We start from the raw sequence: 27635 nt of genomic DNA, 5'->3' as shown, positions 1-27635 counted from the left end.
TGTGGAAGGACACACTCCTAGCTGTGAACGTTACCTGTGGTCCCGGGAGGAGTCAGCCACGCCTCCAAGAACATCTTGCTCAGTTCTACATGTTCCAAGAAGCAGGCAGTTTTACAAGCATTCATTACATTAATTCAAGTGGAAAGTAATTTTTTTTCTTTGAGTTGTTCCCTGGGGATCACAGAAGATCGTGAAAACCCTGAGCCCTCAAGGACCTGGCCACAGACATGCTCCAGCCCGGGGCTGGACAGAGGAGCCCAGAGTTGGACCTGGGCGTGTGGGGGCAGGGAGACAATGAGGGTAGTGGCTGCAGAAGTCGGGCCTGGGGACACTCAGTGCCCGCATGCATATTTTTTGTCCTGAAATGCCCTCTGTGCCTCTGTTATCATCAAGAAAGGCCCAGTGATTAATGACACGTGAGCATAAGGAGTATATCTTCATCAGCTGTGGCCAAGCAGGCCTCAGATGCAGAAAGTACAGGCTTTCAGGTGGGAAGGGGTCGGAGGTTCCTACCTCTGTGTCACTCTTGGAGGTCCAAAGGCCAGCCTTGGCCCTGCTTCCTGTGTGGCCTCGGGCAGTTACTCTGGCCTCTCTGAGCCCTGTGAGAAGGATGAGCCAAGGGAGCTAATGTGTAGGCAGGGACTTGGGGAACATGATGGCTTATAGCTAGATCCCTGCTTCATGGAACCTCTTCATTCACTCCGCAGCGGTGTCTTGAGCACCACTGTGTACAAGGCTTTGGGAACAAAGCCACGAGTAGGACAGTCCAGGCTCCTGTCCACTCGGAGCCTCCAGTCTAGCGGGCGCATCAACCACACGAGTGGTCGGTGCTGAGCACTGGGCCCACAGGGCCCGGGTGGCATCTGGAGGGGTACCAGGGTGGCACACTGTGCCTCTTCTCCACCCCTGGTGTGGCTTATTTGGAGGATGGAGGATGAGGAACCAGCGGGGCGTAGTTTGGGGCACCTGCTTCCCTGGCACTGGGAACCTAGCTCCAGCATCTGATTGTGATATGACAAAGGCTGTGACAGCAGAGGGGCAGCCGCTGGGACCCCTCCCCGGCAGAGGATCAGGCAGCCAGGAGAGAGAGGGGCAGAGCAAGGCAGCTTTGGTGCCCCCGACCCCAGACCTCTACCATCTTGGGAAACGGTATCCCAGAGGTTTAGGAAGATGCTGAGTTAAATGGGCTCCCCAGTCTGGCCGACATGGCTGAAACGCACACTCCGTATTATTCCTTGAAGAAACTGTTATCTTTCTTCCACCGTGTTATGGCTGTAAGTATGTCACAACCTGGGCCCTGGGGATTTGCAGCCCTTCCGCCACAACTGGCTCGTTCAAAGACGGAAATAAGTTGATCCAAATTCACTGGCATCCGGATCTGTGGTCCCCAGGGAAGCAGGAGGGATGTAGGGCAGACTGACAAGGAGCAGGATGCACTGGGAACAGGCGTAGCCTCCATCGACCCAGAGCTGCTGAAATCAAGCAGAAGAGTGTGATCTGGGGGACCTGGGGTCCGTGGCAGAAGACTTTTTTAAGAGCAGTTTTAGGTTCATGGCAAAATTGAGCAGAGGTACAGAGATGTCCCCTATAAGCCCTGCCCCTGCGCACACAGCCTCCCCTACTGTCAACATTCCCCATCAGAGTGGTACATTTGTTATAATGAACCTACGCTGATATCATTAGAACCTAAAGTCTGTAGTTTATATGAAGGTTCACTCCTGTTGTTGTACTTTATTTATTTATTTTTTTGTCTGGGGTGCATGGCTTGTGGGATCTTAGTTCGCTGACCAGGGATGGAACCCGTGTCCCCTGCAATGGAAGAGTGGAGTCCTAACCACTGGACTGCCAGGGAATTCCTGGTGTTGTACATTCCATGGTTTTGACTAGTGTATCCACCGTGTCAGCATCGCATGAGTAGTTTCACTGCCCTAAAAATTCTCCGTGCTCCACCCATCAGCCCTCTTTCCCCACTAAGCCCTGGCAACTACTGATCCTTCTTCTGTCTCCATAGTTTTGCCTTTTCCAGAATGTCATATACTTGGAATCATAAACCATGTAGCCTTTTCAGATTGGCTTCTTCCACTCAGCAATATGCCTGTAAGTTTCCTCTATGTTTTTTCCTGGCTTGATAGCACATTTCTTTTTAGTGCCAATATTCCATTGTCTGGATGTACCACAGTTTATTTATCCATTCATATGCTGAAGGCCATCTTGGTGGCTTCCAAGTTTTGGCAATTATGGATAAAGTTGCTAGAAACATCCATGTGCAGGTTTTTATGTGAACATGAGTTTTCAACTCCGTTAGATTCATACCCAAGGACCGTGACTGTTGACAATCTACTTTTTAAAAAAAAATTTAGGCCTTAAAAACATTTTTCTGTATCAATAAACATTCTCCTACCACAGAAGTCAGCAAAGTACAGTCTTGTAAATAGATAGATAGATAAAATTTATTTGTAAATAAAATAAATTTGTTTATGGATTTTGTATGGCTGCTTTTCCACTACACTGGCTGTTTCATTTCAACCAAGACTGTATGGCTTGCGAAGCTCACAATATCGGGTGCTTTTGCAAAAAAATTTGCCACCCCCTGTCTTACAAGCATCATTTAGAATAACTGTCTAGGGACTTCCTTGGTGGCGCAGTGGTTAACAATCTGCTTGCCAATACAGGGGACACGGGTTTGATCCTTGGTCCGGGAAGATCCCATGTGCCGCAGAGCAACTAAGCCCGTGCGCCACAACTACTGGGCCTGCTCTCTAGAGCCCACGAGCCACAACTACTGAGCCCGCATGCCACAACTACTGAAGTCCATGCACCTAGAGCCCGTGCTTCGCAACAAGAGAAGCCATTGCAATGAGAAGCCCACTCACCACAACGAAAAGTAGCCCCTGCTCACCACAACTAGAGAAAGCCCGCGTGCAGCAACGAAGACCCAACACAACTAAAAAAAATAATAATAAATAAATTTATAAAATAAAAAAACTCTCTAGGATTTCATTGCGTGGCTGTACCATGATTTACCTACCCAACCTGTGTTATTGGTTGCTTCAGTTACTTCCAACATTTTGTCCTTAATGAACATCCCTGTACATCCTGGTTTTGAGGCACATATGTGACTATTTTCCCTAGGTTTAATGTCTAGAAATGGAATTTCTAGGTAAAAGATTTTACCATAAAACCTTTAAGGTTTTAAATATGAATTGCAAAATGTCCTCCTGCCACGAGTAAGATGACCAAGAAAAGAAGGAATAATGGTCGTGCCAAAAAGGGCCGCGGCCACGTGCAGCCTATTCGCTGTACCAACTGTGCCTGATGCATGCCCAAGGATAAGGCCATTAAGAAGTTTGTCATTCGGAACATCGTAGAGGCCGCAGCCGTCAGGGACATTTCTGCAGCGAGTGTTTTCAACGCCTATGTGCTTTCCAAGCTGTATGTGAAACTGCATTACTGCATGAGTTGTGCTATTCACAGCAAGGTAGTCAGGAATCGTTCTCGGGAAGCCCGGAAGGACCGAACACCTCCACCCTGATTTAGACCTGCTGGTGCTGCCCCATGACCTCCACATCAAAGCCCATGTAAGGAGCTAAGTCCTTAAAGACTAAAGAAATACTGTTCCCTGGAAAGACAATAAAGTGGAAATTAAAGATATTGTGAGCTCACTCTTAGCTCTTTAGCCTTTTGTCGTGTTTTTTCGTGTGTGTGGTGTGAGGTAGGGGTCTGATTTGATTTTTTTTTTTTTTCCCATTTGGTGACATACTGTTGCACTTACCAACTGGTCCATCCAGTCCTCCTCTGTCTATGCTAGTTTCCATTATGCTCAAGTCTGTTCTGTGTACACTGCTTTGTTCCATTGGCCCATGTGTATATCCCCCACTAACACAACACTATTGTAATTGCCATGCAGCACAAGTACATGTTCAGATACATGGAGTATGAATATTTCGAGCATGATCATGCAAATAGCATGTCACAGATTTTGCATGTCTTACTTATTCTCACATATAGCCTTGGCCAAATGTGTCCCCAGAGTCCAGCTCTGAGAGTCCCCATTCCCACTTCCCTTAAAATCTTGTCTGAGCTCATCATCCCACCCAAAGTTGAATCTGTGTCCAGCAACTTTTGTTTTCCTTCCTCCACTGTGTTGCTGCAAAACTACAGCAATTTCAGTTTGGGGGTTTCAGGGAGATACTTGCTCTAGCCATCTCCCAGAGCATAAACAGCCCTGACTGTTAAAGCACCCACCCTCACTTTCCTCCTCCCTGAATCTCCATCATCTCTCATTTTCTTTCTTTCTTTTTTATAAATTTATTTATTTTTGGTGGCGTTGGGGCTTCGTTGCTGCGCGTGGGCTTTCTCTAGTTGCAGCGAGTGGGGGCTACTCTTCATTACAGTGCTTGGGCTTCTCATTGTGGTGTCTTCTCTTGTTGCGGAGCACGGACTCAAGGCTTGTGGGCTTCAGTAGTTGTGGCAGGCGGGCTCAGTAGTTGTGACTCGCAGGCTCTAAAGCTCAGGCTCGGTAGTTGTGGCGAACGGGCTTAGTTGCTCTGCGACATGTGGGATCTTCCCGGACTGGGGATTGAACCCTTGTTCCCTGTATTGGCAGGCGGATTCTTAACCACTACGCCACCAGGGAAGTCCTCGTTTTCTTTCTTAATTACTTCATTCAGCAAAGATTTATTGAACAGGTGCTGTGTCTGCAAGATTTCGTTTTCTCTTCAGTAGAGTGTGGACACTATTTTATCCATGTTTTAACTTGGAGGAATCAAAGAGTACTCTCTCTCACAACCCACTGGCAAATCCGATCGACTTTACCCTCAGCGTCTGGTCCATCCAAAGCTGATGGCGTTGGGAGCCACGAAGGGTTCTGAGCAGAATCATGCTCTGACTCAGGTGCTCACACGCGCCCTCTCGCGGCTATGGAGGGAACAGAGTGCAGGGGGGGACCAGGGTGGAGGGACTGTAGTGATCCAGATGGGAGATGGTGGGGGCTGGATTCGGTGGGGCCAGGAGGGGGTGAGAAGTGGGCAGTTTCTAGATAGACTCTGAAGATGGAGCCAATAGGACTTGCGAACGCCTGGATATCTGTCCTCTGGACGTTCCAGTCACCCAGAGGTTGGGAAATATTATTTTTCTTTTTAAAAAATATTTATTTACTTGGTTGCACTGGGTCTTAGTTGCTGGTGGGCTCTTTAGTTGCGGCAGGCAGGCTCCTTAGTTGCAGCATGTGGGCTCCTTAGTTGTGGCTTGCAAACTCTAAGTTGTGGCATGCATGTGGGATCTAGTTCTCTGACCGGGGATGAACCCAGACCCCCTGCATTGGGAGTGCGGAGTCTCAACCACTGAACCACCAGGGAAGTCCCGGGAAATATTATTTTTAAATTATTTTTTATTTTTGGTCACGCAGTGGCGGCTTGCGAGATCTTAGCTCCCCGAACAGGGATCGAACCCAGGCCCCCAGCAGTGGAAGCACGGATTCCTAAACACTGGACCGCCAGGGACTTCCCAGGAAATACTAATATTAATAGGAATTCTCAGAATCTGATACAGGAGCCACATGTCTGCGGTCTCACAACTGCCTTCATGTTTCTCCCTGTTGACTGTGGGGACCCCTGATGTGTATCCACTGTGCTTTCCTGCCTCTCTGTGTCAAGGCCAGTTAAGCCCAGCCATCGGCTGGTCTGGCAACTCAAAGCCTGAATTATCAGAGAGATTTTAATGATAATGATAATAATAATAGGCATAGACAGAAATAGATGAAAGGGGAGACAGGAGCTGACCTTCCTTTGACCACCCCCCACCAATCTGGTCTCTAGAAGCTCCACAGAACCCACTGAGACCCCCTGAGCTGGTCCCACACCTCCGTTGTGCAGATAGGGAAACTGAGGCTCTGGAGGGAAGCAGCTTTTCCTCGATGGATAACTTGAAGTCCCCCTACCCCCGCTTACAGCATTTCCCACTGTTTCCCACCAGGCATGTGAATTTCATCGGAAACATGAGGCATTCTCCCCTGGCACCCACCCTCCTGTCGTCCGGTATCTCCCCTTCAGTCTGGTCACCCCTCCCCGCAATTTGTGTTTCTGAGGTTTCTTGGCCCTTCCTCTGTTTTTTATTTTTTCCGGTACGCAGGCCTCTCACTGTTGTGGCCTCTCCCGTTGCGGAGCACAGGCTCCGGACGCGCAGGCTCAGCGGCCATGGCTCACGGGCCCAGCCGCTCCGCGGCACGTGGGATCCTCCCGGACCGGGGCACGAACCCGTGTCCCCTGCATCGGCAGGCGGACTCTCAACCACTGCGCCACCAGGGAAGCCCCCTTCCTCTGTTTTTTGTTTTGCTTTGTTTTGTTTTTCTTGGCCTTGTAGCACGGCTTTAGGGATCTTAGTGTCCCGACCAGGGATCGAACCGGGCCCTCGGCAGTGAAAGCACTGAGTTCTAACCACTGGACCACCACGGAATTCCCTCCTGCCTCTATTTGGTGCCCCCCACTGTCCCTCCTGCCTTTCCATCGGCCCCTGCTGTCTGCACACACTGCTGGAAGTCGCCTCTTAGGCCTCCCAGACTCTCCGAGAGTGCTGGCTGTGAAATGGGGTTCCAGCTATTATTATTATTTTTTAAATGAATTTATTTATTTATTTATTCATTTTTTGGCTGCGTTGGGTCTTTGTTGCTATGCGGGCTTTGTCTAGTTGCAGCGAGCCAGGGCTACTCTTCGTTGCGGTGCGCAGTCTTCTCACTGTGGTGGCTTCTCTTGTTGCAGAGCACGGGCTCTAAGCACGTGGGCTTCAGTCCTTGGGGCACGCAAGCTCAGTAGTTGTGGTGCACGGGCTTAGTTGTTCTGTGGCACGTGAGATCCTCCCGGGCCAGGGCTCGAACCCGTGTCCCCTGGGGGTAGGAGTTTATTAATTAATTTATTTATTTTTGCTGTGTTGGGTCTTCGTTTCTGTGCGAGGGCTTTCTCTAGTTGTGGCAAGTGGGGGCCACTCTTCATCGCGGTGCGCCGGCCTCTCACTATCGCCGCCTCTTTTGTTGTGGAGCACAGGCTCCAGACGCGCAGGCTCAGTAGTTGTGGCTCACGGGTCCAGTTGCTCCGCGGCATGTGGGATCTTCCCAGACCGGGGCTTGAACCCGTGTCCCCTGCATTAGCAGGCGGATTCTTAACCACTGCGCCACCAGGGAAGTCCCTCCAGCTATTACTGATAGCTCCTAAGAATATCCCACTGCCAGTATCCTGGAAAACATTCAGGAATGCGACACCTGGAAGAAATAAAATAACCGCCCCCCGCCCCCAGGAGTGTGTTCTTTCAAAATGGAGAGGCCACGGTGGCCTGGGGATGGGGTAGAAGGACTCCCAGCAGGCTCCCACCCCCCACTCCCCACCCTGTGTCTTCCAGTGTTTCTCGGTCATAGTCATCATTCTCATCGTGGAAATCACTGTCGCCACAGTGGTCCTTGCCTTCTTCCCGACTGTAAGCACAGCTCGGCTTCTCTCGCTCTGCATTAGAAATAAACAGAATCAATGGAAGCCCCGCCCCTCCCCCCGGGAGGCTCCCACGCTCGCCAGGATCCGGTGATGGTGGGAGACTGAGTCTCCAGAGATAGGGCGAAAAGCCGGAAACCTCAGCCCTGCCTTCAGAGGCTCCCCTCGAGAAACCGCGGAGTGAATTGGACCACCTCTCATTTGGGGGAGTAATGGGAAGTAATTGCTGGCGGAGTAATGGGGAAAGCTGTGAAGTTTCTTGGGGTTTTGAAATGAGTTCAGAATAGAGGGCTATTTAGCACTCTCCATCAAAAGGACGAAGCATGGACACTTTGACCCAACCATCTGGTCCCTAGGAATTATCCAAGGATATGCTTGTTTGTGTGCAGCATGACATACATACCAGGGTGTGACAAAGATTGCTGCTGGCCTAGTGAGCATCAGTTTGGGGCGGGGGGAGTTTATAATGTATGATAATCCACACAAGGGAGTCTGATGCAGCTGGAAAGAAGGAAGGAGGAGGTTCTATATGCAGGAGATGGTACATTCTCCAGGACATAGTGCTGTGCCCGTTTGCGTCCCCCTAGAGGCTCACCCTGAGAAAAGGATTTGAAGGCTCATGGTTTATTTGAGAGGTGATCCCAAGAAGCACCTGCAGGGGACAGGGGCAGTGAGGCAGGGAAGGGAATGTAGCCCCTAAAAGCTGACACTGTGTGCAACTGGGCTCAGTCCTGGTGGGGGATGTCGGGGACGCGGCAAGGAGCACGCCTTCTATGATCTCCACCCAAGCGACGAGAGAGCTGCAGTATTAATCCAACACCTCCCACCAGTCATTGCCTCAGGGCTGCTCCCAGGGCGCATGCGTGCTGAGAGGCCACTGCAAGAACCTCGGCTGCTGGGGGTTTCCCTGCGGGTCCAGTGGTTAAGACTCGGAGCTTCGACTGCAGGGGGCGCGGGTTCCATTACTGCTCAGAGAACGAAGATCTTGAAGGCCGCAAGGCGCGGCCAAAAAGTTAAAAAAAAAAAACAAAATAAAAAAACCTCGGTTGCTGGCAACGGGAAGCCGGGCTCCGCGGCACAGAAATAAGAGAAGCCACCGGGATTTGAGCAGGGCACCGAGAGCCACGGCTACTCGTGTTGCGAACAGCCGGGTGCAGGACGAGAATAGAATAAAGCAAGGGGAACAATAATGAGGATATACTTTGCTTTGACACACATAGCGTATGTCTTTGGAGACACTGGAAACCGTAACAGTCGAGGTGGTGAAGTGGGAGAAACTTGTCGACTGGGAGAAAAAAGTGGGAGGGAGTCTTTTCCGGGCTTACCCTTCTGTGCTTTGTGAATTTTGAGCCGTGTGACTATTTCACCTCTTTGGGGAAAAAATGGTTTTAATTTAGACCTCTATTTAAAAAATAGAAAATTAAAGTAGCCCCTTTTGTGCAGAGAGAAATTCAGTTGCTGAAGATGATATTCAAGTCCCTCATCGAGTTGCAGCCATAACGGGGGCGCAGCAGGCGTGTGGGCGATTCAAAAGAGCAGATGATTCAAAGCCGGTTGTGAGTTTGGATACAACCAGATGTGCTGGGCTCGAGACCCACGCTCTTCCCTGTGTCCCTCTCTCGGGGGCGATGGTAGCCTGAGTTCGTCCTCCTCCAGCGCAGACCCATGGCTGGGGGAGGGGCCATGAAGGAAGCAGAAGGGAAGCCCCCACCTCCCTCCTGAGTCCCCAAGAAACCTCACCAAATGGGGCACCTTGCTGTTTTCTGTGCTCACCGCTCCCCGTTTCATCTCTGAGGTTAGAGAAGTGGCCTTGGAGCACAATTTTGTGACCCTGAGAATTACAGAGGTTACAACGAGCCAGATGACGAGTCCCTAGAATGGAATTTAGTCATGGAGAAGGTGAGATTTCACATCTTTTTTTTTTTTTTGGTAAATTTATTTTTATTGCAGTAAAAGATATATAAGTTTATCATCTTACCATTTTTAGGTGTCCAGTTCAGTGGCATTAAGCACTTTCCTATGGTTGTGCAACCATCACCATCCTGCATCCCCAGAACTGAAACTCTGTCCCCATTAAACACTAAGGCTCCTTCCGCCAACCCCCGGTACCCACCCCACCATCCTACATTCTACCATTCTCTAGGAATTTGACTCCTCTAGGAACGTCATATAAGTGGAATCATACAGTATTTGTCTTTTTGTGTCTGGCTTATTTCACTTAGCATCCTCAAGGTTCATTCATATTGTAGCATGAAGCACGTGGGATCCTCCCGGACCGGGGCACGAACCTGTGTCCCCTGCATCGGCAGGCGGACTCTCAACCACTGCGCCACCAGGTAAGCCCAGAAATAAACTATTTTTAAAATAGAACAGAGGGACTTCCCTGGTGATGCAGTGGTTAAGAATCTGCCTCCCCCGGACCGGGACACGGGTTCGATCCCTGGTCCAGGAGGATCCCACACGCTGCGGAGCAACTAAGCCCGTGCGCCACAACTACTGAGCCCATGCGCTGCAACTACTGAAGCCCACATGCTCTAGGGCCCGCGTGCTGCAACTACTGAGCCCACACACTGCAACTACTGAAGCCTGCGTGCCTAGAGCCCGTGCTCCACAACAAGAGGAGCCACCGCAATGAGAAGCCCATGCACCGCAACGAGGAGTAGCCCCCGCTCGCTGCAACTAGAGAAAGCCCGCGCGCAGCAACGAAGACGCAACGCAGCCAAAAAAAAAAAAAGAATAGAAAGAGTGTCATAGATAATACAGAGAACAAACAGGTTGTTGCCAGAGGGGAGGGGGGTGGTGGGAGGAGAGGAATAGGTGAGGGAGATTAAGAAGTACAAATTTAAAGTTGCAAAATAAATGAGTCAGGGGTATGAAATGTACAGTGGGGGGAATATAGTCAATAATAGTGTAACTTCTTTGTATTGTGACAGATGGTAACTAGGCTTATCGTGGTGATTATTTTGAAACGTATAGAAATATCAAACCTATCAAAAACGCTATGTTGTGTAACAGGAACTAACATAGTGTTGTAGGTCAATTACACTTCAAAAACAAACGGAATTCCCTGGCAGTCTGGTGGTTAGGACTTGGCATTTTCACCACCAAGGGACCGGGTTCAATCCCAGGTTGGGGAATTAAGATCCCACAAGCTGCTGGCGCGGCAAAAACAAACAAACAAACAAAATCATAGAAAAAGAGATCAGATTTGTGGTTACCAAAGGCAGGGCATGGGGGGAGGGGGAATTGGATAAAGGCAGTCAAAAAGTACAAACTCCCAGTAATAAGATAAAAAGTACTAGGGATGGGACTTCCCTGGGGGTGCAGTGGTTAAGAATCCGCCTGCCAATGCTGGGGACACGGGTTCGAGCCCTGGTCCGGGAATATCCCACATGCCCGCGGAGCAACTAAGCCCGGGCAGCACAACCACTGAGCCTGTGCCCTAGAGCCCGCGAGCCACAACTACTGAGCCCGCGTGCCACAACTACTGAAGCCCGCATGCCTAGAGCCCGTGCTCCGCAACAAGAGAAGCCACCACAGTGAGAAGCCCGTGCACTTCAACAAAGAGTAACCCCCACTCACCACAACTAGAGAAAGCCCGAATGCAGCAAGGAAGAGCCAACGCAGCCAAAAATGAAAAAAAAAAAAAATACTAGGGATCTGAGCCCGCGTGCCACAACTACTGAAGCCCGCATGCCTAGAGCCCGTGCTTCGCAACAAGAGAAGCCACCACAGTGAGAAGCCCGTGCACTTCAACAGAGTAACCCCCACTCACCACAACTAGAGAAAGCCCGCATGCAGCAAGGAAGAGCCAACGCAGCCAAAAATGAAAAAAAAAAAATACTACGGATGCAATGGACAACACAATAAATATAATGAACACTGCTCTGTGTTATATATGAAAGTTGTTGACAGTAAACCTTAAGAGTTCGCATCACGAGGAAAAAAATTTTTTCTATTTCTTTAATTTTGTATCTATATGAGATGATGGACGTTCACTAAACTTATTTGATCGTCATTTCATGGTGTATGTAAGTCAAATCATTATGCTATACACCTTGAATTTATACAGAGCTGTATGTCAATAACTGGAAGAAAAAGAAGAAATGAACTGTTTTTCCTGTTTCTGACACCAAACGTGTGGGGATTTTCCACACCAAACAATTCTCTGGGGGCACCCACAGAGTGCCCTACACTTCAGTTCAATTCTGACACTACCCCGAGTTAGTGCAGACCCCACAGTTTAAGGGCTCAGTCCCGCAAGCCCGGCTCCACCTCAGATGCCAGTCACCAGTATTAGGTCCCCAGGGCACCCATACTTCTGTCTGACGTGGCTACAAAATCAGGGGGTTCCCGCAATCCCCCCTCCCTTTCAGGTTTGATCCCTCCCACTGCGGAGCACAGGCTCCGGACGCGCAGGCTCAGCGGCCATGGCTCACGGGCCCAGCCGCTCCGCGGCATGTGGGATCCTCCCGGACCGGGGCACGAACCCGTGTCCCCTGCATCGGCAGGTGCACTCTCAACCACTGCGCCACCAGGGAAGCCCGGGAGTGACAATTTTTTTAAAAACATATTTATTTGGCTATGCCAGGTCTTAGTTGCAGCCCACGGGATCTTTACTGCAGCGTGCAGGATCTTTAGTTGCGGCATGCGGGCTCTTCATTGCGGCATGCATGTGGGATCTAGTTCTCTGACCAGGAATTAAACCCGGCCCCCCTGCATCGGGAGCTCGGAGTCTTAACCACTGCACCACCAGGGAAGTCCCAACAATTTGTTATTAACTCAATCTCCAGCCCCCTTTCCTCCCTGGAGCTCCATCCCAGGGGTTGCGGCTGATGGTCTCAACCCTCTAATCATGGTTTGGTCTTTCTGGCAATCAGCCCCATCCTGAAGCTACCTAGGGGTCCCCAGCCTAGCTTGTCTTCTCATTAGTAAACAAAAGATGCTCTTATCACTCTGGACATTCCAAGGGTTTTAGGAGCTCTTTGCCAAGAACCAGGGGCAAAGACCAAATATTTCTTTCTTTTTTTTTTTTTTTTTTTTGTATCAGACAGGAAAGAGCTGGGTGCGGTAGTAAAAAATTAAAAAATCCCTGCCTTTGAGGTGCAGATATTACAGTGAAGGAGACACTTGTTTAAGTTAAATGAGTAAATTATATAGTATTTTAGATTCTAGGGGCTGTAGAGAGGAGGACACCAGGAAAGGGGCAACAGAAATGCTGCGGGAGGGTTTACAGTCCTAACCCTGGTGTTGGGGAGGGAGGTGGGTCAACAAGGTGAGATTTGTGCAAAGACCTGAAAGAGGGGATGAGTGAGGGGAGCCATGTGACTCCAGGCAGAGGGAACAGCCAGTGCAAAGGCCCTGAGGCAGGGGCCTAGTGTGTTCAAATAGCAGCAAGGAGGGGCAGAGCAGTTTTGGGGGGCAAGTGGGAAGAGTGACAGGGCAGGTGACAGGGAAGAGAGTGAGGTGACAGGTCAGATCAAGCAGGGCCTCGTGGACCCCGGGGAGGACTTACGCATTTACTCTGAGTCAGGTGGGAGCCATGGAGGGCTCGCACCAGAGGGACGTGACCTGACTCAGGTACTCACTGGCGCCCTCTGGCTGCTATGGGGAGGACAGACCTTCTTACTAGAATTAGTTGAGGCAACATCATCCTCTGCCCTCCATGCAGTGGAACTTCCCAGGGCCAAGGTGGTGACCACGAGGCCCAGCTAGAGCCAGCCCCAGACCTGAGCTTCCCTGTCCTGATTTGGGTTCTGCAGCATCACACATGGCCCTTGCCCAACTATCTACTTGTGATTTAACTGTCCTCTTCCTGGAGGACATTTCACTAATGGCAATAAAAGAACAACCGCATCTGGGCATAACAACTTTAATTTTTTTTTCTTGTGGAGAAAAGAGCACATCTTTATAAGTGAACATCAAAGAATGGCTTACACAGGAGAACCACACCCAGAATATAAATGATCAGGTCCAGAGCTCTCTCTATAGTGTGTTTTGGGATCATTGGGGAGAAGCCAGTTAGCAGAATCAGCACTTCGACACTGAGATCAAATTTCACCACTTACTTGTTTTTTTGTTTTTCAGTGGAATAGGAGAGAAAGATATAAGAACATGATCCCCAGAGAAGCCAAAGAAAGAAAAAGAAAAAAGCATAACCCCAGATGGCAGTCATGGCAATTTCCCACTGAAATTGCCTGTGGAAGGACAAGTTGCTGAAAGCAAATGGTAAGAAGGCATAGCACAGATGCAGGATACAGCCTCAAGTGACCTCCCCAGATGCCAGCCTCCCTGGAGTTGGGAAGCTGTTTTCCCACAGCCTTTAGCTTAATTTTTGTTTGTAAACTCAGCAAACTCCCATTCTCTCCTAGTGATCTTTGAGGACATCAGTTTCAGTTCCTCAGACACCATCAGGAGTTAAAGCTCCCCCCCAAAACATCACAAAATAAAAACTTACATTATTTTTAGAAGAAACAAGAAAAATTCTCCTACATCATTCCCAGTCTTAAGAGAACCCAGAGGCAGCTGTCTCAGTTGCTACTTGAAGCTGAACTGTTGAAAAATCTTGTGTAAACAGAAAGCTTAGGCCAGGTCAGGTACAAGATACAGCCAAAGCTGCTTTTTTTTAATCTCACGGGAGATGACAAATAAGCTGGTCCCTCAGATAGTGACACTCTGAACCACCATTTTTTTCTGGCAGCAGTTTAAGGAAAATGAACTGCCCCACAGGGTCTTGACAGGCCATGGTGCATCTTAAGAAGCCATTTTCTAGCTGCTTTCTCTTTTATGTTAAAGCAATTAACATTTTGGACTCCCACCCCAAACCTTCAGATACTCTCTCACGGGTGCATTTCCAAGAACGTGTCCTTTTCATCACAGCCCAGTTGTTGGTATACAGAGATATCCCCACTTTGAAGCTCTAAGGACAGCCCGTGGATTGGGGTGAACAGGGCCCTCTAGAAATAAATTCAATCTCCAGCTTCTATAAAAGTAAGAACTACATTAACCTTGAACCAGACCTTCCCCACTCTTGGAAGGAAGCAGCAGAGATCCTTAAGACTACGGGAGGTCATTTTGGCGCCAGGGGCTGGGAGACTGGACAAACCGTACGCTCGGCCATTCTCACAGTGTCTGTCAAGTTCTGGAGTGTCAGTGTTCCATGGTAGAAGGAGGTATCATGTCGCCAGGTTTGGACTCTGGTGGGCAGGAAGGGCCACTGAGCTGAGGATGGGGCTGGGGTGTGTGTGTGTCAAGATGTAGATCCCCAAACTGCACATTATCTCTCAGCAGGAGCCCCTAGTAGCTGGGGACCCCAACCTGCTGGGCTCCCCACTAGTGCCTCAACCAGGGAGACTGGTTCCCCGCCCATCCCCCATCAGCACGCCACTCCCAAGCTGCACCTGGGACATGAAAGCGGCCACAGCAGTTACCCAACCCTGCCTTCTCGCCCCTCCAGCCCAACCCCAGAGCATTCTTTCGCGTGACTCTTCCATTAGCAGAGAACGTCACTGGACCCTAGCGATGACGTGGCTCGGGTAGCCAACACTGCGTCTTCAAGCTTTTTCAAGTGGAAGGAGTCAGTCCTTACATGGAGAGCAACCAGCCAGCACAGGAAAACAGGAACATTGCTCAATTTCCTTTTCTAGCAGGATGTCAGATGTGGAAAGAACCTTGCTTAAAACATTACCAGCCAAACAGGGCCCGGGGGAGGCAGGTCTGGGCAAGAGAGCCCAGACTCCTGACTGAGTTAACTTCTGGTAAAAGGTCCCCGGCAGGAACGCCAAGGGTTGGGTGATTCTCTGCCCGGCCCCATGCGGCCCAGAGCTCCAGAATTCAGTTCTGGATCAGGGATGCAGTGGATAAGCTGAAACAGTGGCAGGGTCGTGGGTGATGTGGAATTCTGGGAAGCTCGGAAGGCACTTCTGGGGTCCCTGAAGCCAGGCTGGGGGAACAGGGGGTGTGTGGGGGGGTCTGACTCCCTCTTCTCTTACAACAGGAAAAGCTGCTTTAATACTGCTTTCACAGGCAGAGGATGTGCAGGCCTGAAAGGAGGGTTCTGGGAGGACGAAATCACCACCCTGCCTTGGAGCCTCGAGGTCTGAGAAGGTTCACAAGCAGACTGGGTGACCCTGAGAAAGGAGCCGCCTTCCACATCTCCAGGGATGAAGTCTGAGAATCCCCACTGCACGAGGGAGAAGAACCATCTTTGGCCAGCACGTGAACTCCAGACAATGCCCGACAAAGAAACGTTTGTGGATAAGTGGTTCTAACCCAGAAGGCACTGTGGATGCCCTTCCACCAGGCGGGGTGGGACGCGCTGCCCGCACTACCCCCATGAAGACGCCTGAAAGCAGCAAGCTCGTGCACGCCCCTATCCCCAGACTCTGCCTGCAGTGTGGAGTCCCCAGGGCCTGGAGCCTGTGAAAGGGGCTGCTGGGGCAGGCTGGTGGCCATGGCCAGAGAATGCGCCATGCGGGAGCTGGCAGGGGGCGGGGGGAATGCGGCTGATGGGAGGGGAGGGGGCGCCCTGAGCTTGGAAACAGCCCTTGTGGCTCATGCCTCAGTCATTGTTCCTGCCGAGGCAGGAGGGGGTGGGCAGGGGTGAGGGATCATCTCTAGCAGGGGCAGCTGCTGGTATGCGGAAGTGGGGTGTCCCCCAAGGCCGGGCCTTTCCCATTGCTGCCCGGGCTGGAGCTGGGTTCCAGGGACTCGTTCATCTTCTCGCAGATGATGTCCACCAGGCGCTCGAAGACCTGCTTCACGTTGATGTTCTCCTTGGCGCTGGCCTCAAAGAACTTGAAACCTGCAGGGACGTAAGATGGGAAGAGCTGTGAGACCCTGGGGCGCAGAGCCTGGACTGTAGCATCACCCGAAGCTGGGTTCCAAGCCCAGTTCTGCCCTTCGGGCAGCTGTGGGACCTTGACTGAGGGCCTTAGTCTCTCTGAGGCTCAGTTTGCTTTTTGGTAAAGTGGGAACAATGCTGCTGCTACTGCTGCTAGAAATCTGTGACAGCAGCCCTTGCCTGTACTACCTTGTGTATCTCTTTGTCACAAGGCAGCGGCACCAAGAGTCCAGGTAGTAACATTCTGGTGTCCAGCGGATATGGGGGTGCCCCTGTGTAAGTGGGGCTCATCTTCTATTCAATTTCTGCTGCACAGGAAGGCACAGCCAGGGCGCCCACAGAGCCAGATATTTATGTGGACCTTTTAAATGGAGCCAAGTATTTCACATGTTCTGGAACATATGTTCCAGGTCCAATAAAACAGAGGACTGAGCACTGGCTGAGGACTGGCTTCAGCCCAGGGGCTACCAGTTTGCAACCTCTGTCAGCCAGATAATGGCAGGTTTCACAGAGTTTGTAGACAGCATACGGTGCGCATGGTTCCTGGCCTACAGAATGCACTAAAAATGATAATAACAATAATAATAGGCAGTGCTTACATCATGCTCACTACGCAGCAGGCAACTTTTCTAAGCGCTTTACATAAATTAACTCATTTAAGGATGCTCTAAGATTTATACTTTTTTTTTTGGCCACACCGCACAGCTTGCAGGATCTTGGTTCCCCAACCAGGGACTGAACCCATGCTTCCTGCAGTGGAAGCGTGCAGTCCTAACCACTGGACTGCCAGGGAAGTACCTATACTATTATAGCCCATTTTACAGATGGGAAAACTGAGGCACACAGAAGGAAAGTCACTCATGTAAATTCATACAGGGAACACAACCAGGCTGCCTGGTTGGAATACTAATAGATTAAACACTTCTAGTGTTATCACCTTGGGCCTCGGGAGGGAGGGCAGGCTGGCTGATTCCCTTTGGGGAGGGGGATGCCGAGGTAGCTTTGAATATATTCTTAGCATCATAGTGACCATCATAACTTTTTCTCATTAAAAAAAAAAGTTTATCCCCTCTGGAAAAGGTGAGAGGTGGTACAAATGCTTTGGGGACTTGCCCGGGGTCCCTAGGCTATAAGAAGTGGCCCACCAACCTGCAAATAAGGGAATACATGACAGACCTTCCTGCACCCTTAAAAGGTTGGTTCAGGCTCTGCTTGCTGGGAGCTGTCCCTGAACGGTCCCCAATGTGTCCCCATCTGCCATCCCCAAGGTAGGCCAGAAGTTCAGACAAACGTCCACCATATGACACACATCACAGGGTAAACAGTCCTCTATCCCAGCACTTGTCATTATCATGCAGCACTATAAAAATGTCATTGTAATTAGTTATGAGTGTAATTATCCATTTACTATGTCTCTGCTACTGGAACACCAGCGCCAAGAGGGCAGGATTTCTGTCTGCCTTGTCCACAACTGCAGCCCAGTGCCTGGCATAGAGCAGATGCTTGGAAACCACTGACTGAATGATTGATTGAACAGACGGACGGATGTATGTACAGATGGATGGATGAATGGATGGATAGCTGGATGGATAGATGAATGACAGAGGCAGGGCACAAACACAGATCTCTATTCTCAGCCTGCTGATCATCAACATCACCCCTCTGTCTTCCTAGGCAAATCCGGCATTTCCTTAATTGTGTCTGGCTCTGCCGCAAATAATCTGAGTTCTTTTTTCTTTCTGAATACTTTTTTTCTGGTTATAAATACTCACTGGAGAAATTCACTGCAGAAACTAGAAACTACTGAAAAATATCAAGAAATATAGAAAAGCTGTGTGTAATCTCATCACCCAGAAACAATTACTATTGGTGTTTTGATATTTAGTTTTCCACTTTTTTAAAAATATAAATACATAATCGTTGGGGTTCGGTTTGTAGGGGGTATGTGTGTGTGTGCACACGTATGTGCGTTTTTTCTTACAAAATTGGGATCGAATTCTATCTCCCACTTTGTCCTCTAATGTTTTAAATTTAATGCCCAAGTGGGAATCTCCCCTCACCCCCAGGCACTATATGTTTTCCGTAAGAAGGTGTGGGCAGGGGACTTCTCTGGCAGTCCAGTGGTTAAGACACCGTGCTTCCACTGCAGGGGGTGCGGGTTTGATCCCTGGTTGGGGAACTAAGATCCCACTTGCTGTGCAGCCAGGAAAAAAAAAAAGGAAGGTGTGAGCAGCATCCTCAAGTATTCTAGCCCACGGCCAGGCACCAAAAGCTGACTCCCCAGCACACCTGTTAATGAGACCCAGGCTGAGGTTCCCAGAAGACACAGGGGACAAGGAAGCAGGTTAAATGGCACCACGAGGGAGCAGAGTCAAACCCCAAACGGAGACATTCCACGGAACAAAGACCCAGTTTCTCCAACAAATGATGGCAAGAAAAAAAAAAGAGAAAGAGGACCGTTATGGTCCAGGGGTCTGCAAACTTTTTCTGTAAAGGGTCAGATAGTAAATCTCTTAGGTTTCATGTACAAGCATCAGCAATAGTTCACAATCATGCTAGCTAATGCTTAGATGCAACCTACATGGATGCCGGACTCTGTTAGAACTGCTTCACACGTCATAACTCATTTAACCCTCCTGACAACCTGATGAGGTGGGGCTGTTATTATCTGCATTTCACACATGAGGAAGTGCAAGCCCAGAGAGCTGAAGTCACCGGTGCAAGATCACAAAGCAATCGAGAAATAACAGGAGTTAATGTTCAATCATGGCCAGCATTTGCTTATTTAATCTTTCTAACAGCCCTATGAAGTAGATGTGGTTTTCACCTGTTTCCTAGATGGAGAAATGGAAGCACAGAGAGGGTAGGTGAGGTGCCCAAGGTCAAACAGCTAGTGGGTTGCACAAGGGGATTCTAGCTCCAGAGTCTGGGTCCTTAACCTGTCATCCCCCATAGAGGTTACAATGCCTCCCGCAAGGAAAGTCCTGGGGAGGGCCTAGAATACTAGAATACTCCAAGATAAGATTTTCTTTTAGCTTAAACTTTGAGTTGATAATCCATTTACCTGATTCAGAAAGGTAGACTGAAAAGTCCCCCTCCCACTCTGGTGCCCTGGCCTGCCAGGTCTCAGACACCCAGGTCACCACTGTTACTAGATCCTTCTGTAACCTTCCAGAGTTCCTTTAAGCAAACATAAGTATAATATCCTTATTCTCACCCTCTTTATACACTAATGCAGGGGTTGGCAAATTTTGAGCTGCAGGCCAAATCTGGCCTGTCACCTATTTTTTTTTTTTTTTTTTTTTTTTTTACTGAAATACAGTTGATTTACAATATCATGTTATCGTGTTAGTTTCAGGTGCTGTTGCGTATTTTTGTAAATAAAGTTTTATTGGCAGACAGACATGCTCATTCATTGATGTATTATCTATGGCTGCTTTCAGGCAGAGCTGAGTGGTCGTGACACAGACCCTAGGACTGAAAACATTTCCTATTTAGCCCTTTAAGAAAATGTTTGCTGGGGAATTCCCTGGTGGTGCAGTGGTTAGGGCTCCACGCGTCCACTGAAGGGGGCAAGGGTTCAATTCCTGGTTGGGGAATTAAGATCCCACAAGGAGCAAAAAAAAAAAAAAGAGAAGAAAAGAAAAGAAAAAGTTTGCTGACCACTGGACTAAAGGAAGAAGCCACGCCCACCTTTCTGCAGTTTGCTTTTTCCACTTAACCATATACCTGGAGACCCCAGAACATAAAGAAGGCCCTCATCCTTTCTTACAGCTGCGTAGTATTCCACCATGTGACTATAGTTTATGTGTAGCTGCTTTCCCCACTGTGAAACACTTGGGAGGTTGCCAAGGTTTCCCTCCACTAACGGTGCTGCGATTTGATTTACCCGCCACTTCCCACATGAGAAGTGGATGTCTGTAGGATAAATTCCCAGAAATGATTTTGCTGAGTCTGGGTTCCCAGGGCAGTGGGGCGGTAAAGGGTATCTGTGGGTGAATCCTCTGAAATGAAATGCAGCAGGTGGTATACAGTGGGTATCTTTCTGGGCAGATCTTCAAAGGGCAAAGGGTTGGTGACTGAGGTTGGACCTGGGACTCAAGCACAGGGTTGGAGGTTTGGTTCTGGGAGGTCCCAGGCCTGTGGGCCAGGCCGGGCACTAACCAAGGTCGTCAGCGAGCCTCTGGCCTTCCTCAGTGGGCACGACACGCTCGTCCTCCAGGTCACACTTGTTCCCCACGAGGATGACTTGAGCGTTGTCCCAGGAGTAGGTCTTGATCTGCGTGGCCCTGTGGAGTTTGAGGGGCTGTGTTAGGCCAGAGATTAGGGTCAGGGGGAGAGGGCGAAGGTCAGGGGGTCAGTGGTCGGCAAGCACTCACCAGTCCTGCACGGCGGCAAAGGACTCCTGGTTGGCGACGTCATACATGAGCAGGAAGCCCATGGCTCCGCGGTAGTAGGCTGTGGTGATTGTACGGTAGCGCTCCTGGCCTGCCGTGTCCTGGGCACACAGTGGGGTCAGGCGTCTAGAAGCCACTCTGTTCCCCACCCCACCCCTGAGGCTCCTGTCTCCCAGCCTCATAGCCCCAGTTTGATGAGCAAGACATGGATCTGCCCTCACAGTTCCCAGGTCTAATGGGAGAAACATGGGCCTGCCCGTATAATCTCTCTTCTATTGGTGGAGACATGTCCCCTGTCCTTGAGGGGTTCCCGGTCAGAGGGGTCAGTGGCCTTTCAAAGACTTATAAGCCCTTCTGACCTCATCTCCAAGAACCAGCTTCATGACCACAAATAAGAACCACATGGGCCAGAGGCTACCACCTTGATGCAGAGAGCCTGATGTTCGTTACCATGACAATGATTACCAGCAGGCGCTTTGGGAGCAAGGGCATGGCTCTGAAGAGGCTCAGTGGGGGCCTCTGGGCTTGCCCCGAGAGGGTACCCAAACCTCTTCTCCATTGGTCACCAGGTCTTCTAACCCAACTTGGGTTAGTACTGTCTCCCCCTCTGACCCTACAGGGCAGGGCCTATCCCCCTCATCCTGATGAATTCACCTCGTAGATAATAACCCCTGCTACTCTTCACACCTACTCCAAGCCCCCTCCTCGACTCTGGACACTTGTCCTCACCCAGACCCTCCCCACAGCCCTACACCCTCGCCTGGACTTCCCTGGAGGAAGCCCAGCCCCTGCCTGGCCAGCAGACCCACAGACAGCCGCCTGGCCCACCCAGATCTGCAGCTTGATCCTCTTGTCGTGGCGGTAGACGGTCTTGACCTTGAAGTCGATGCCCACAGTGCTGACAAAGGCGGGCGTGAAGGAGTCGTCGGCGTAGCGGAACAGAAAGGACGTCTTGCCCACGCTGCTGTTGCCGATGAGCAGCAGCTTGAACATGTAGTCGAAGTTCTGGTCTGCTGCATCCCGCTGGCCCGTCGGGGGATCTCCAGCTGACGCCATCTTGGCAGGGAGCCTCCTGGGAGGGGAGGGCTGGAGCCCTGTAGGGAAAACAACCCACCAGGAATGGCTCCAGTGTCTACACCAGACCTGGGCTCAAATTCCCGCTCTGCCACTTGTAAGCCAACAGACCCTGGATGTATCACTTGCCCTCTCTGGGCCTCAGTGTCCTCTTCTGGAAAATGGGGATGTTTGTCCAACGCAAGGGCCCAGGTTGGGGGTGCCCCATCTGGCCACTGAGGAACCAGACCCTGCGGAAGGTGCAGGTGTGGACTTTGCCCCAGGGTGAGCAGCTGGTGTGGCCCAGGTGTGAGCTGGGGGGAGGGGGGGTTGCCAGCTGGATAGAGTCCTCCTCAGGGCCTGGGTGTTGACTTTGGCAGGTGTTGGCCACCTGCCTGCCCCCACCCAAGCCAACTTTAACTCCTTCCCTGACCCCCATGGGGAGGGGGCTTTAAGTGGATACACCCCAGGTTTGAAGCCCAGCTCTACCACCACATGGGTACCGCCACCTTCTGTTTGTCAAAGGGGCCGGGCCCATCTCCCTCCCAGTAGGGCTGACTCACCCCAGCCCCGGCTTCAGCCCACGGAGGCCAGAATGACGGTCCTCAAATGCAAGGAGATCACCCTCAGCCACCACCACGACCACCTGGTCCTGCCTTTCCTGGCAATCTGTCCCCACGGCTGGGCTGCTTCATCTGGATCCAGCTCACCCCCTCAGCCCTCATGGCCTCAGTTTCCCCAGCTGTTTATGGCTGCTCCCTGAGCCTCACAGGAAGGCTCCAGAAGGCCTGGCTGAATGGGGACAACCAGCATAGGAATCCCTGGCAAAGCCATTTCTCAACTGCCCCGTGGGGCTTTTTTCCTCTTTAAAGGAGGACCCAACTAGCCCCCCTTTCCTGCCCAGCCCTCCGCCCCACCCCGTGTTCCGGGAGAACGAGTTTGAGGAGGGGAAGAGAAAGGCAGGAAGCCTTTCCCCGTGCAGGGCAGGGCCGCCGGTATGGGGGCCCCCGCCCCGCCCCATCCCCCAGCCCCAGCCCACCTGTCAGCCGGTCCCACCTCCTTCTGACCATCTGCCGACTCTCCCTCAAGCCTGGCACTAGGTAAGGGACCCCGGAGGGCTCGGCACTGTCCCCCGTCACTAGATGTGGGGCGCCCCAGCAGGTGCAGGGGAGCTCAGGAGCTTCCTCCCATCACCATATGGTCCCATCTCTTGTCCCCAGCTGGGCTGTCTGCCCCGCCCGCGCCCCATTAACGCTCCCCGATGAGTCCAGCTGGGTGGGGGCGAGGGAGGAGGCGTCCCCCGCTGCCTGCCTTTGTTCCCCAGGCCCCGGGCTTCCCCCTAAACCCCTGTCCCCCCCAAGACCTGCTGGGACGCGGAGGCGCAGGTTGGGGTGCGCTCCCTCCGACGGGGTCACCTCGCGTGGGGACGCCGCCCTCAGGCGTTCCGCCTCCGAACTCGCTGCGACCTGGCCCTGGTTGCGACCCGGACCCCGCAGCCGCAGCCGCCACCGCTGCCCGCAGCCACCCGGATCCCGCGCCGGCCCCGCCCAGGCGTGGGAGGAGGGGCCCCTCTCGGGGAAGGGCGGGGCGGGACCGGGGCGGGGCCTGTGGAGACCGCGGATAGGGGGGCGGGGGAGGGGTTGGAAGTCGCACCGTGCGCGCAGCTGTCAGTTCCCTGACAATAAATATTTCATTTTCACTAACCATACGTGGAGCTTCTACTACGTGCACAGCAGCTAAGAGCACGGACTCTGGAGCCGGGTTCGCATTTCAGCTCCACCACTTTCTAGCCTTGTCGCTTTGGACATGTTAACCTCCCTGGCCTCATTTTCCCCATCCGTCACGTCACGTGGTCGATAATGAGGGTACCCACTTCACAGGGTTGTGTAAGGGTTCTGATCTGGGTTAGTGTTTGTAACGTGCAGCGCCTGACCTAAACTGGGCTAGAGCCCTTTTCCAAATACCCTTAAGGGCCCTTAGAATTAACCACCGCCCGCCCCCCTCACCTTTTACAGATAAAGAAACTGGAGAGCAGAGAGGGGAAGACGCTTTCCTGAGGCCACACAATTTGGCAACCAGGCCCAGCTGAGGTCCCAGACTTTTCTTCAAGCCAACAGAAGAGAATCTGCAGTTATAACAGTTCAGGCTTGGGACTTCCCTGGCGGTCCAGTGGTTACGATTCTGTAATTCCACTGCAGGGGGCACAGGTTCTATCCCCTGGTTGGGGAACTAAAATCCCGCACGCCATGCGGCGTGGCCAAAAATTTAAAACAAAACAAAACACAGTTCAGGCTTTGTTGGGGTTCAAATCCCAACAACTGCACCTGAAGCCACTTGCTGAACTTCTCTGAGCGCCCATTGCTTCATGGAACAATGTTAGCCACCTCTAAGGGCTGTTGTGGACAAACTGAGATGATGTGCATCAGTCAGGAAGGGTTGCCATATGCTCAGTAACAAGCAGCCCTATAGTCATCATGGCATCTAACATCCAAGGTTTGTTTCTCACTCACACCGGTCATTGCAGTGAGGGGAAGATGTGGCAAATCACAAACTGGCTTGTATACTTCTCTTTGGAAGTGACTTTCCTCACATTTCACTGGCCAAAGCAAGTCACATGGCCACCCCCGATGTCAATGGGGTGAAAAATATGATTGTCCTCTACGGATCAGAACCAGCTGTTGTTACAATAATACATGATCTGTGCGGTGGTTAGCGCCACACCTGGCACACAGTGGGTACTTAACAAATGGGCACCATTATAGGAAGAGCTTAAGGGCTGCAACAGCTAACTCTCCAAATCATCATGTCACAGGAATGGGGAAACGGAATCCCTCAGCTCTACCCTTGCCTGCCCCTCCCCCTGCTTCCCAGTTGGAGAAAAATGACAGCAGTCATTTCCAAAGAAGTGTTTATTGACATTTGGGGCCCCAGCAGAGAGTCAGTGGAGGCTAGAGGCTCCTGAGGCCCAGGGCGAGGCCTACAAGATGAAGGCCATTGCTCAGGAGGCAGCCCAGATTGCAAATGGAGGATAGGCCATGGTAGCGGAAGAAGATCTGGCGGAGGGCACTGTACTTGGGGTCCTGCTCCCGCAGCTGGCGATAGGGGTCTGAGCCCTGGTGGCTGCCCAGTACCTCCCTGCCCAGGCCCCGCTCCTTCTCCATGGTCTGCAGGGCCCACATGGCGGCCGTGGTGCGGGGCTCCAGCCAGCGGGCGTTGATGGTGGCCAGCATGAGGCTCAGGAGCAGCAAGCAGAGCTGGTGGGGCGGCAGGAGGACAAGGTGAGCCATGCCTGGGAGGCAGCAGGGGCTCTAGGGAGGGTCCTTCTGCATCCTCAAAGCCCAGAGGGGAATGGGGGACAGGATTGGGTCAAAGCCAGGCCTCCCTGCTCCAACCTCAAACCCAAACAGAGCTCCAGCTCTCATACCCTGAAACCTGCAGCTCCTAAGGAAAGGCTCCACCACTATCTCCTCTCTCTACCACTGTCTCCTCTCTCTCCCCCAAACCTCCTGAGCCTCGTCTCCTCTGATACCCTAACTGGAACTTTCCAGAACACAGCCTGTCTCCTACCTTCCTCTGTTCCCCCAAACTGAGGGTATCTCAGGGCAGAGCCTCTCTTCCCTGAATTGGGACAGAGCACCATAACTGTCCCCTCATTTCCCCAAAATAGAGAGCCTAAGAGAGGGCCCATCTCCTCTGTGGCCGCAGACTAGACCCTAGAAGCTGACATTGGGCCCACAGGGAGTGAATTAAAAGTCCTCGAAGTTCCAATTACCCATAATCCCTCCTGTGTCTGTGGGATTATTGAAACCCCTGTCAAGCCTCACCTGCCCACATCTGAGGGACATAATGGGGGCAAGGGGAGGGCAGGATAGAGAAATATGAGATGCACAGATGGTTCCTTGCCTTGTGGCTGGGAAAAATGTGTGGATGAGGGTGGGGGACTGTAAATTCCCAGTCAGGCTGGTTTTTAAACACTGAGCTGGGGTCAGTGCCCCAGCCCAGCTGAGTCACCACAGCTTGGCTGCAGGCCCAGTCAGGGGGAGGAGAGGGAGCAACAGCCAGCAGAGAGACACTGGAGACTAGTCAGGGCTGCTGGGGATGGTTGTGCAGGCTGTGCACTGCTCAAGGGTATCCAGAACCCAGCTTTGTATACACCAGGAAGAAGCGGCAGTTTGGGGGGTTTTGTTTTAACTCTCACAAAGGTGTAGTCATAGGTGCTCAGTGTGGTCCTGGGAATGAATCTCCAGAGGGTAGTGGAGCTCAAGCCCGCATACCTGGCTGGCCTCCCAGAATGTGAGCTGAGCCCCGGCATGCTGTGAGGCCAAGATGCAGAGGTTGACGAAGGCACAGCCCATGGAGATGTGAAAGTAGAAAGGGAAGAGTTTGCTCTGCACCAGGCCGAAGGTATGTCGGGGAAGGCCTCGGAAAAGCAGGAAGCCTGTGGGATGCAGGGGACCACATGTCTGTTAGGACACTTCCAAGTCCCCCTCTCATCCCTGTCCCCACCTTAGGCACTCATGATATCCAGGCCGAGGGTCCCTACCTGAGACGAAGGTCACCCACATTTGCATGCCCCAGGCCCCTGACAAGACCAGTAGATGAACCACCTTAGTCAGGCTTTCCGGGTTCCCACCTTCCGCCATCTTGCAAGCCTGGGAAGGAGGCACCAGGTGGTCAGAGTTTTACCTTTGCCCTGTGGCCTTCAGACCCTGTGAGCCTGCATAAGGCCAGAGTCATGGTCTATCCAGCAGAGATCCAGGGATAGTATCCCAGGAATGGCGGTGGGGAAGACCCATAGCACTTCTGTGACGTCCCCCGATTCCATCTCTCCAAATGTCAGCCCTCAAGATCTTAGGCTCTCTGGACCCCAACATCCATGCCACCTCGGAGACCCCCAAATTTCAGCCCCCGCAGCTCAAGCTCGAAGACCTAGATCCTCAGAGATCACCCCAGTGACTCCCAAATATCACCCCAGGGACCGAGTTCTGATATCAAAGACCACTCCTTTCATGACAGGATCCCAGATATCACTATGAAGATTCCCAAAGCACCTCCTGGAGACTCCATCTAATCCTGAGAAACCCTAAATCTCATCTCGAGGACACCGACCCCACCACTGGACCCGGACATCGACCTGCAGCACCCAAGAGTCCGGGCCCGTATCTAAGGGGATCAGGCGGGCCCGAGGACACCGACCCTACCACTGGACCCGGACCTCGACCTGCAGCACTCAAGAGTCCGGGGCCGGACCTAAGGGGGTCAGGCGGGCTGGGCACGGTACCTCACTCTATCGCTCCGGGGTGGCCGCGCACCTCCTCGGCCACCTCCCCTCGTGGGACCAAGAATTCGTCTCGCCTCCCAGCTAAGCCAGAAGCCAATCGGATCGGAGATCTGTACCTCCTGTACCGCCCTCTTAGATATTGACTAATCGATGAACGGAAACCAGCCTGGAATCCCGTCCACTCCTCGGGATTTCACCCAATTACACCGCGGCTCCTAAGATCTGCGGAAGCGGAAAGGCGCCAATGAGGTCTTCGGCTGCATCGGCGGGGGCGGAGCTAAAATGCCAGCCACACCTCTCTCTGTGACTCTACCTTTGGGCTCCGCGCGTTTTAATAGGATGGTGTCTCCACGGGATCAAATTTCAGCGTCACAGCTGGGGACTGGCTTCGCGGTCCCTGATGGGAGAGCAGGAGCAGGTTGTATGTGGTAGGTGGGGGTGGAAGGGGGTCGGGAGCCTGGCTAGCGCAGGATTCAAGGCCCCGGCGGGCGGGGCCCAGGCAAATGACCCCGCCCCGTTCCTCCGAGAATTCTATCGGGAAGGACTGAGGGAAAACAGGTGATGGGGGAGCGGGAGGGGGAGGGGGA

At 51.9% G+C, this 27635-nt stretch overlaps 4 protein-coding genes across 10 annotated transcripts in view; 2 read left to right on the top strand and 2 right to left on the bottom strand.

The window, feature by feature from the left end:
* Window positions 1–1205: 1205 nt before the first annotated feature.
* Window positions 1206–11857, top strand: TSPAN16 (tetraspanin 16). Its single transcript, XM_024134360.1, is given in 7 exon segments — window positions 1206–1274; window positions 3329–3478; window positions 7390–7464; window positions 9132–9221; window positions 9223–9307; window positions 9310–9374; window positions 11852–11857. Coding segments are annotated over 7 exon segments (540 nt in total).
* Window positions 11858–12029: 172 nt separating this feature from the next.
* RAB3D (RAB3D, member RAS oncogene family) lies at window positions 12030–23297 on the bottom strand. Of its 4 annotated transcripts, none has more exons than XM_007106665.4 (6): window positions 23131–23297; window positions 22331–22371; window positions 21543–21808; window positions 20697–20815; window positions 20482–20606; window positions 12030–16278 (listed from the first exon to the last, which is right to left on the bottom strand). In XM_007106665.4, exons 3-6 carry the CDS (start codon window positions 21768–21770, stop codon window positions 16091–16093), a joined length of 660 nt encoding a protein of 219 aa, XP_007106727.1. In that variant the 5' UTR covers window positions 21771–21808; window positions 22331–22371; window positions 23131–23297; the 3' UTR covers window positions 12030–16090. The 4 variants fall into 4 exon arrangements, with proteins under 4 accessions (XP_007106727.1, XP_028355265.1, XP_007106726.1 ...); XM_028499464.2 differs by having other exon boundaries at window positions 23183–23195; XM_007106664.4 differs by lacking the exon at window positions 22331–22371.
* Window positions 23298–24658: 1361 nt separating this feature from the next.
* Window positions 24659–27148, bottom strand: TMEM205 (transmembrane protein 205). Its single transcript, XM_007106668.4, has 4 exons — window positions 27049–27148; window positions 26311–26419; window positions 26042–26205; window positions 24659–25021 (listed from the first exon to the last, which is right to left on the bottom strand). The coding sequence occupies exons 2-4, from the start codon at window positions 26408–26410 to the stop codon at window positions 24716–24718; spliced, it is 570 nt and encodes a 189-aa protein (XP_007106730.1). The 5' UTR covers window positions 26411–26419; window positions 27049–27148; the 3' UTR covers window positions 24659–24715.
* Window positions 27149–27297: 149 nt separating this feature from the next.
* Window positions 27298–27635, top strand: part of CCDC159 (coiled-coil domain containing 159) — a 6377-nt gene continuing 6039 nt past the window's right edge. For all 4 annotated transcript variants that reach the window (XR_008616063.1, XM_028499431.2, XM_055080828.1 and 1 more), the window contains exon 1: window positions 27298–27476. Coding sequence is in view for 3 of the 4 variants with exons in the window: in XM_028499431.2 (XP_028355232.1) it covers window positions 27449–27476 (28 nt within the window). In the remaining variant the exon portion in view is untranslated. The remainder of the gene's footprint in view (window positions 27477–27635) is intronic.

This window comes from Physeter macrocephalus, chromosome 2 (assembly GCF_002837175.3).
Source record: "Physeter macrocephalus isolate SW-GA chromosome 2, ASM283717v5, whole genome shotgun sequence".
Taxonomy (NCBI): Eukaryota; Metazoa; Chordata; class Mammalia; order Artiodactyla; family Physeteridae; genus Physeter; species Physeter macrocephalus.
Note: the sequence above shows the minus strand (reverse complement) of the source record. Positions and strands in the feature narration are given on the sequence as shown.

What these genes read in the sequence shown, in the direction of transcription:
- RAB3D (XM_007106665.4), bottom strand. Translation starts at nt 21,770, where the DNA reads ATGGCGTCAGCTGGAGATCCCCCGACGGGCCAGCGGGATGCAGCAGAC. An exon ending in GGATCAAGCTGCAGATCTGG is followed by an intron (nt 20,816 to 21,542) that starts GTGGGCCAGGCG and finishes CTGTGTGCCCAG; the next exon opens with GACACGGCAGGCCAGGAGCG. An exon ending in GAGGCTCGCTGACGACCTTG is followed by an intron (nt 16,279 to 20,481) that starts GTTAGTGCCCGG and finishes ACGTCCCTGCAG; the next exon opens with GTTTCAAGTTCTTTGAGGCC.
- TMEM205 (XM_007106668.4), bottom strand. Translation starts at nt 26,410, where the DNA reads ATGGCGGAAGGTGGGAACCCGGAAAGCCTGACTAAGGTGGTTCATCTA. An exon ending in GTGGGTGACCTTCGTCTCAG is followed by an intron (nt 26,206 to 26,310) that starts GTAGGGACCCTC and finishes TGCATCCCACAG; the next exon opens with GCTTCCTGCTTTTCCGAGGC. An exon ending in CATTCTGGGAGGCCAGCCAG is followed by an intron (nt 25,022 to 26,041) that starts GTATGCGGGCTT and finishes CCGCCCCACCAG; the next exon opens with CTCTGCTTGCTGCTCCTGAG.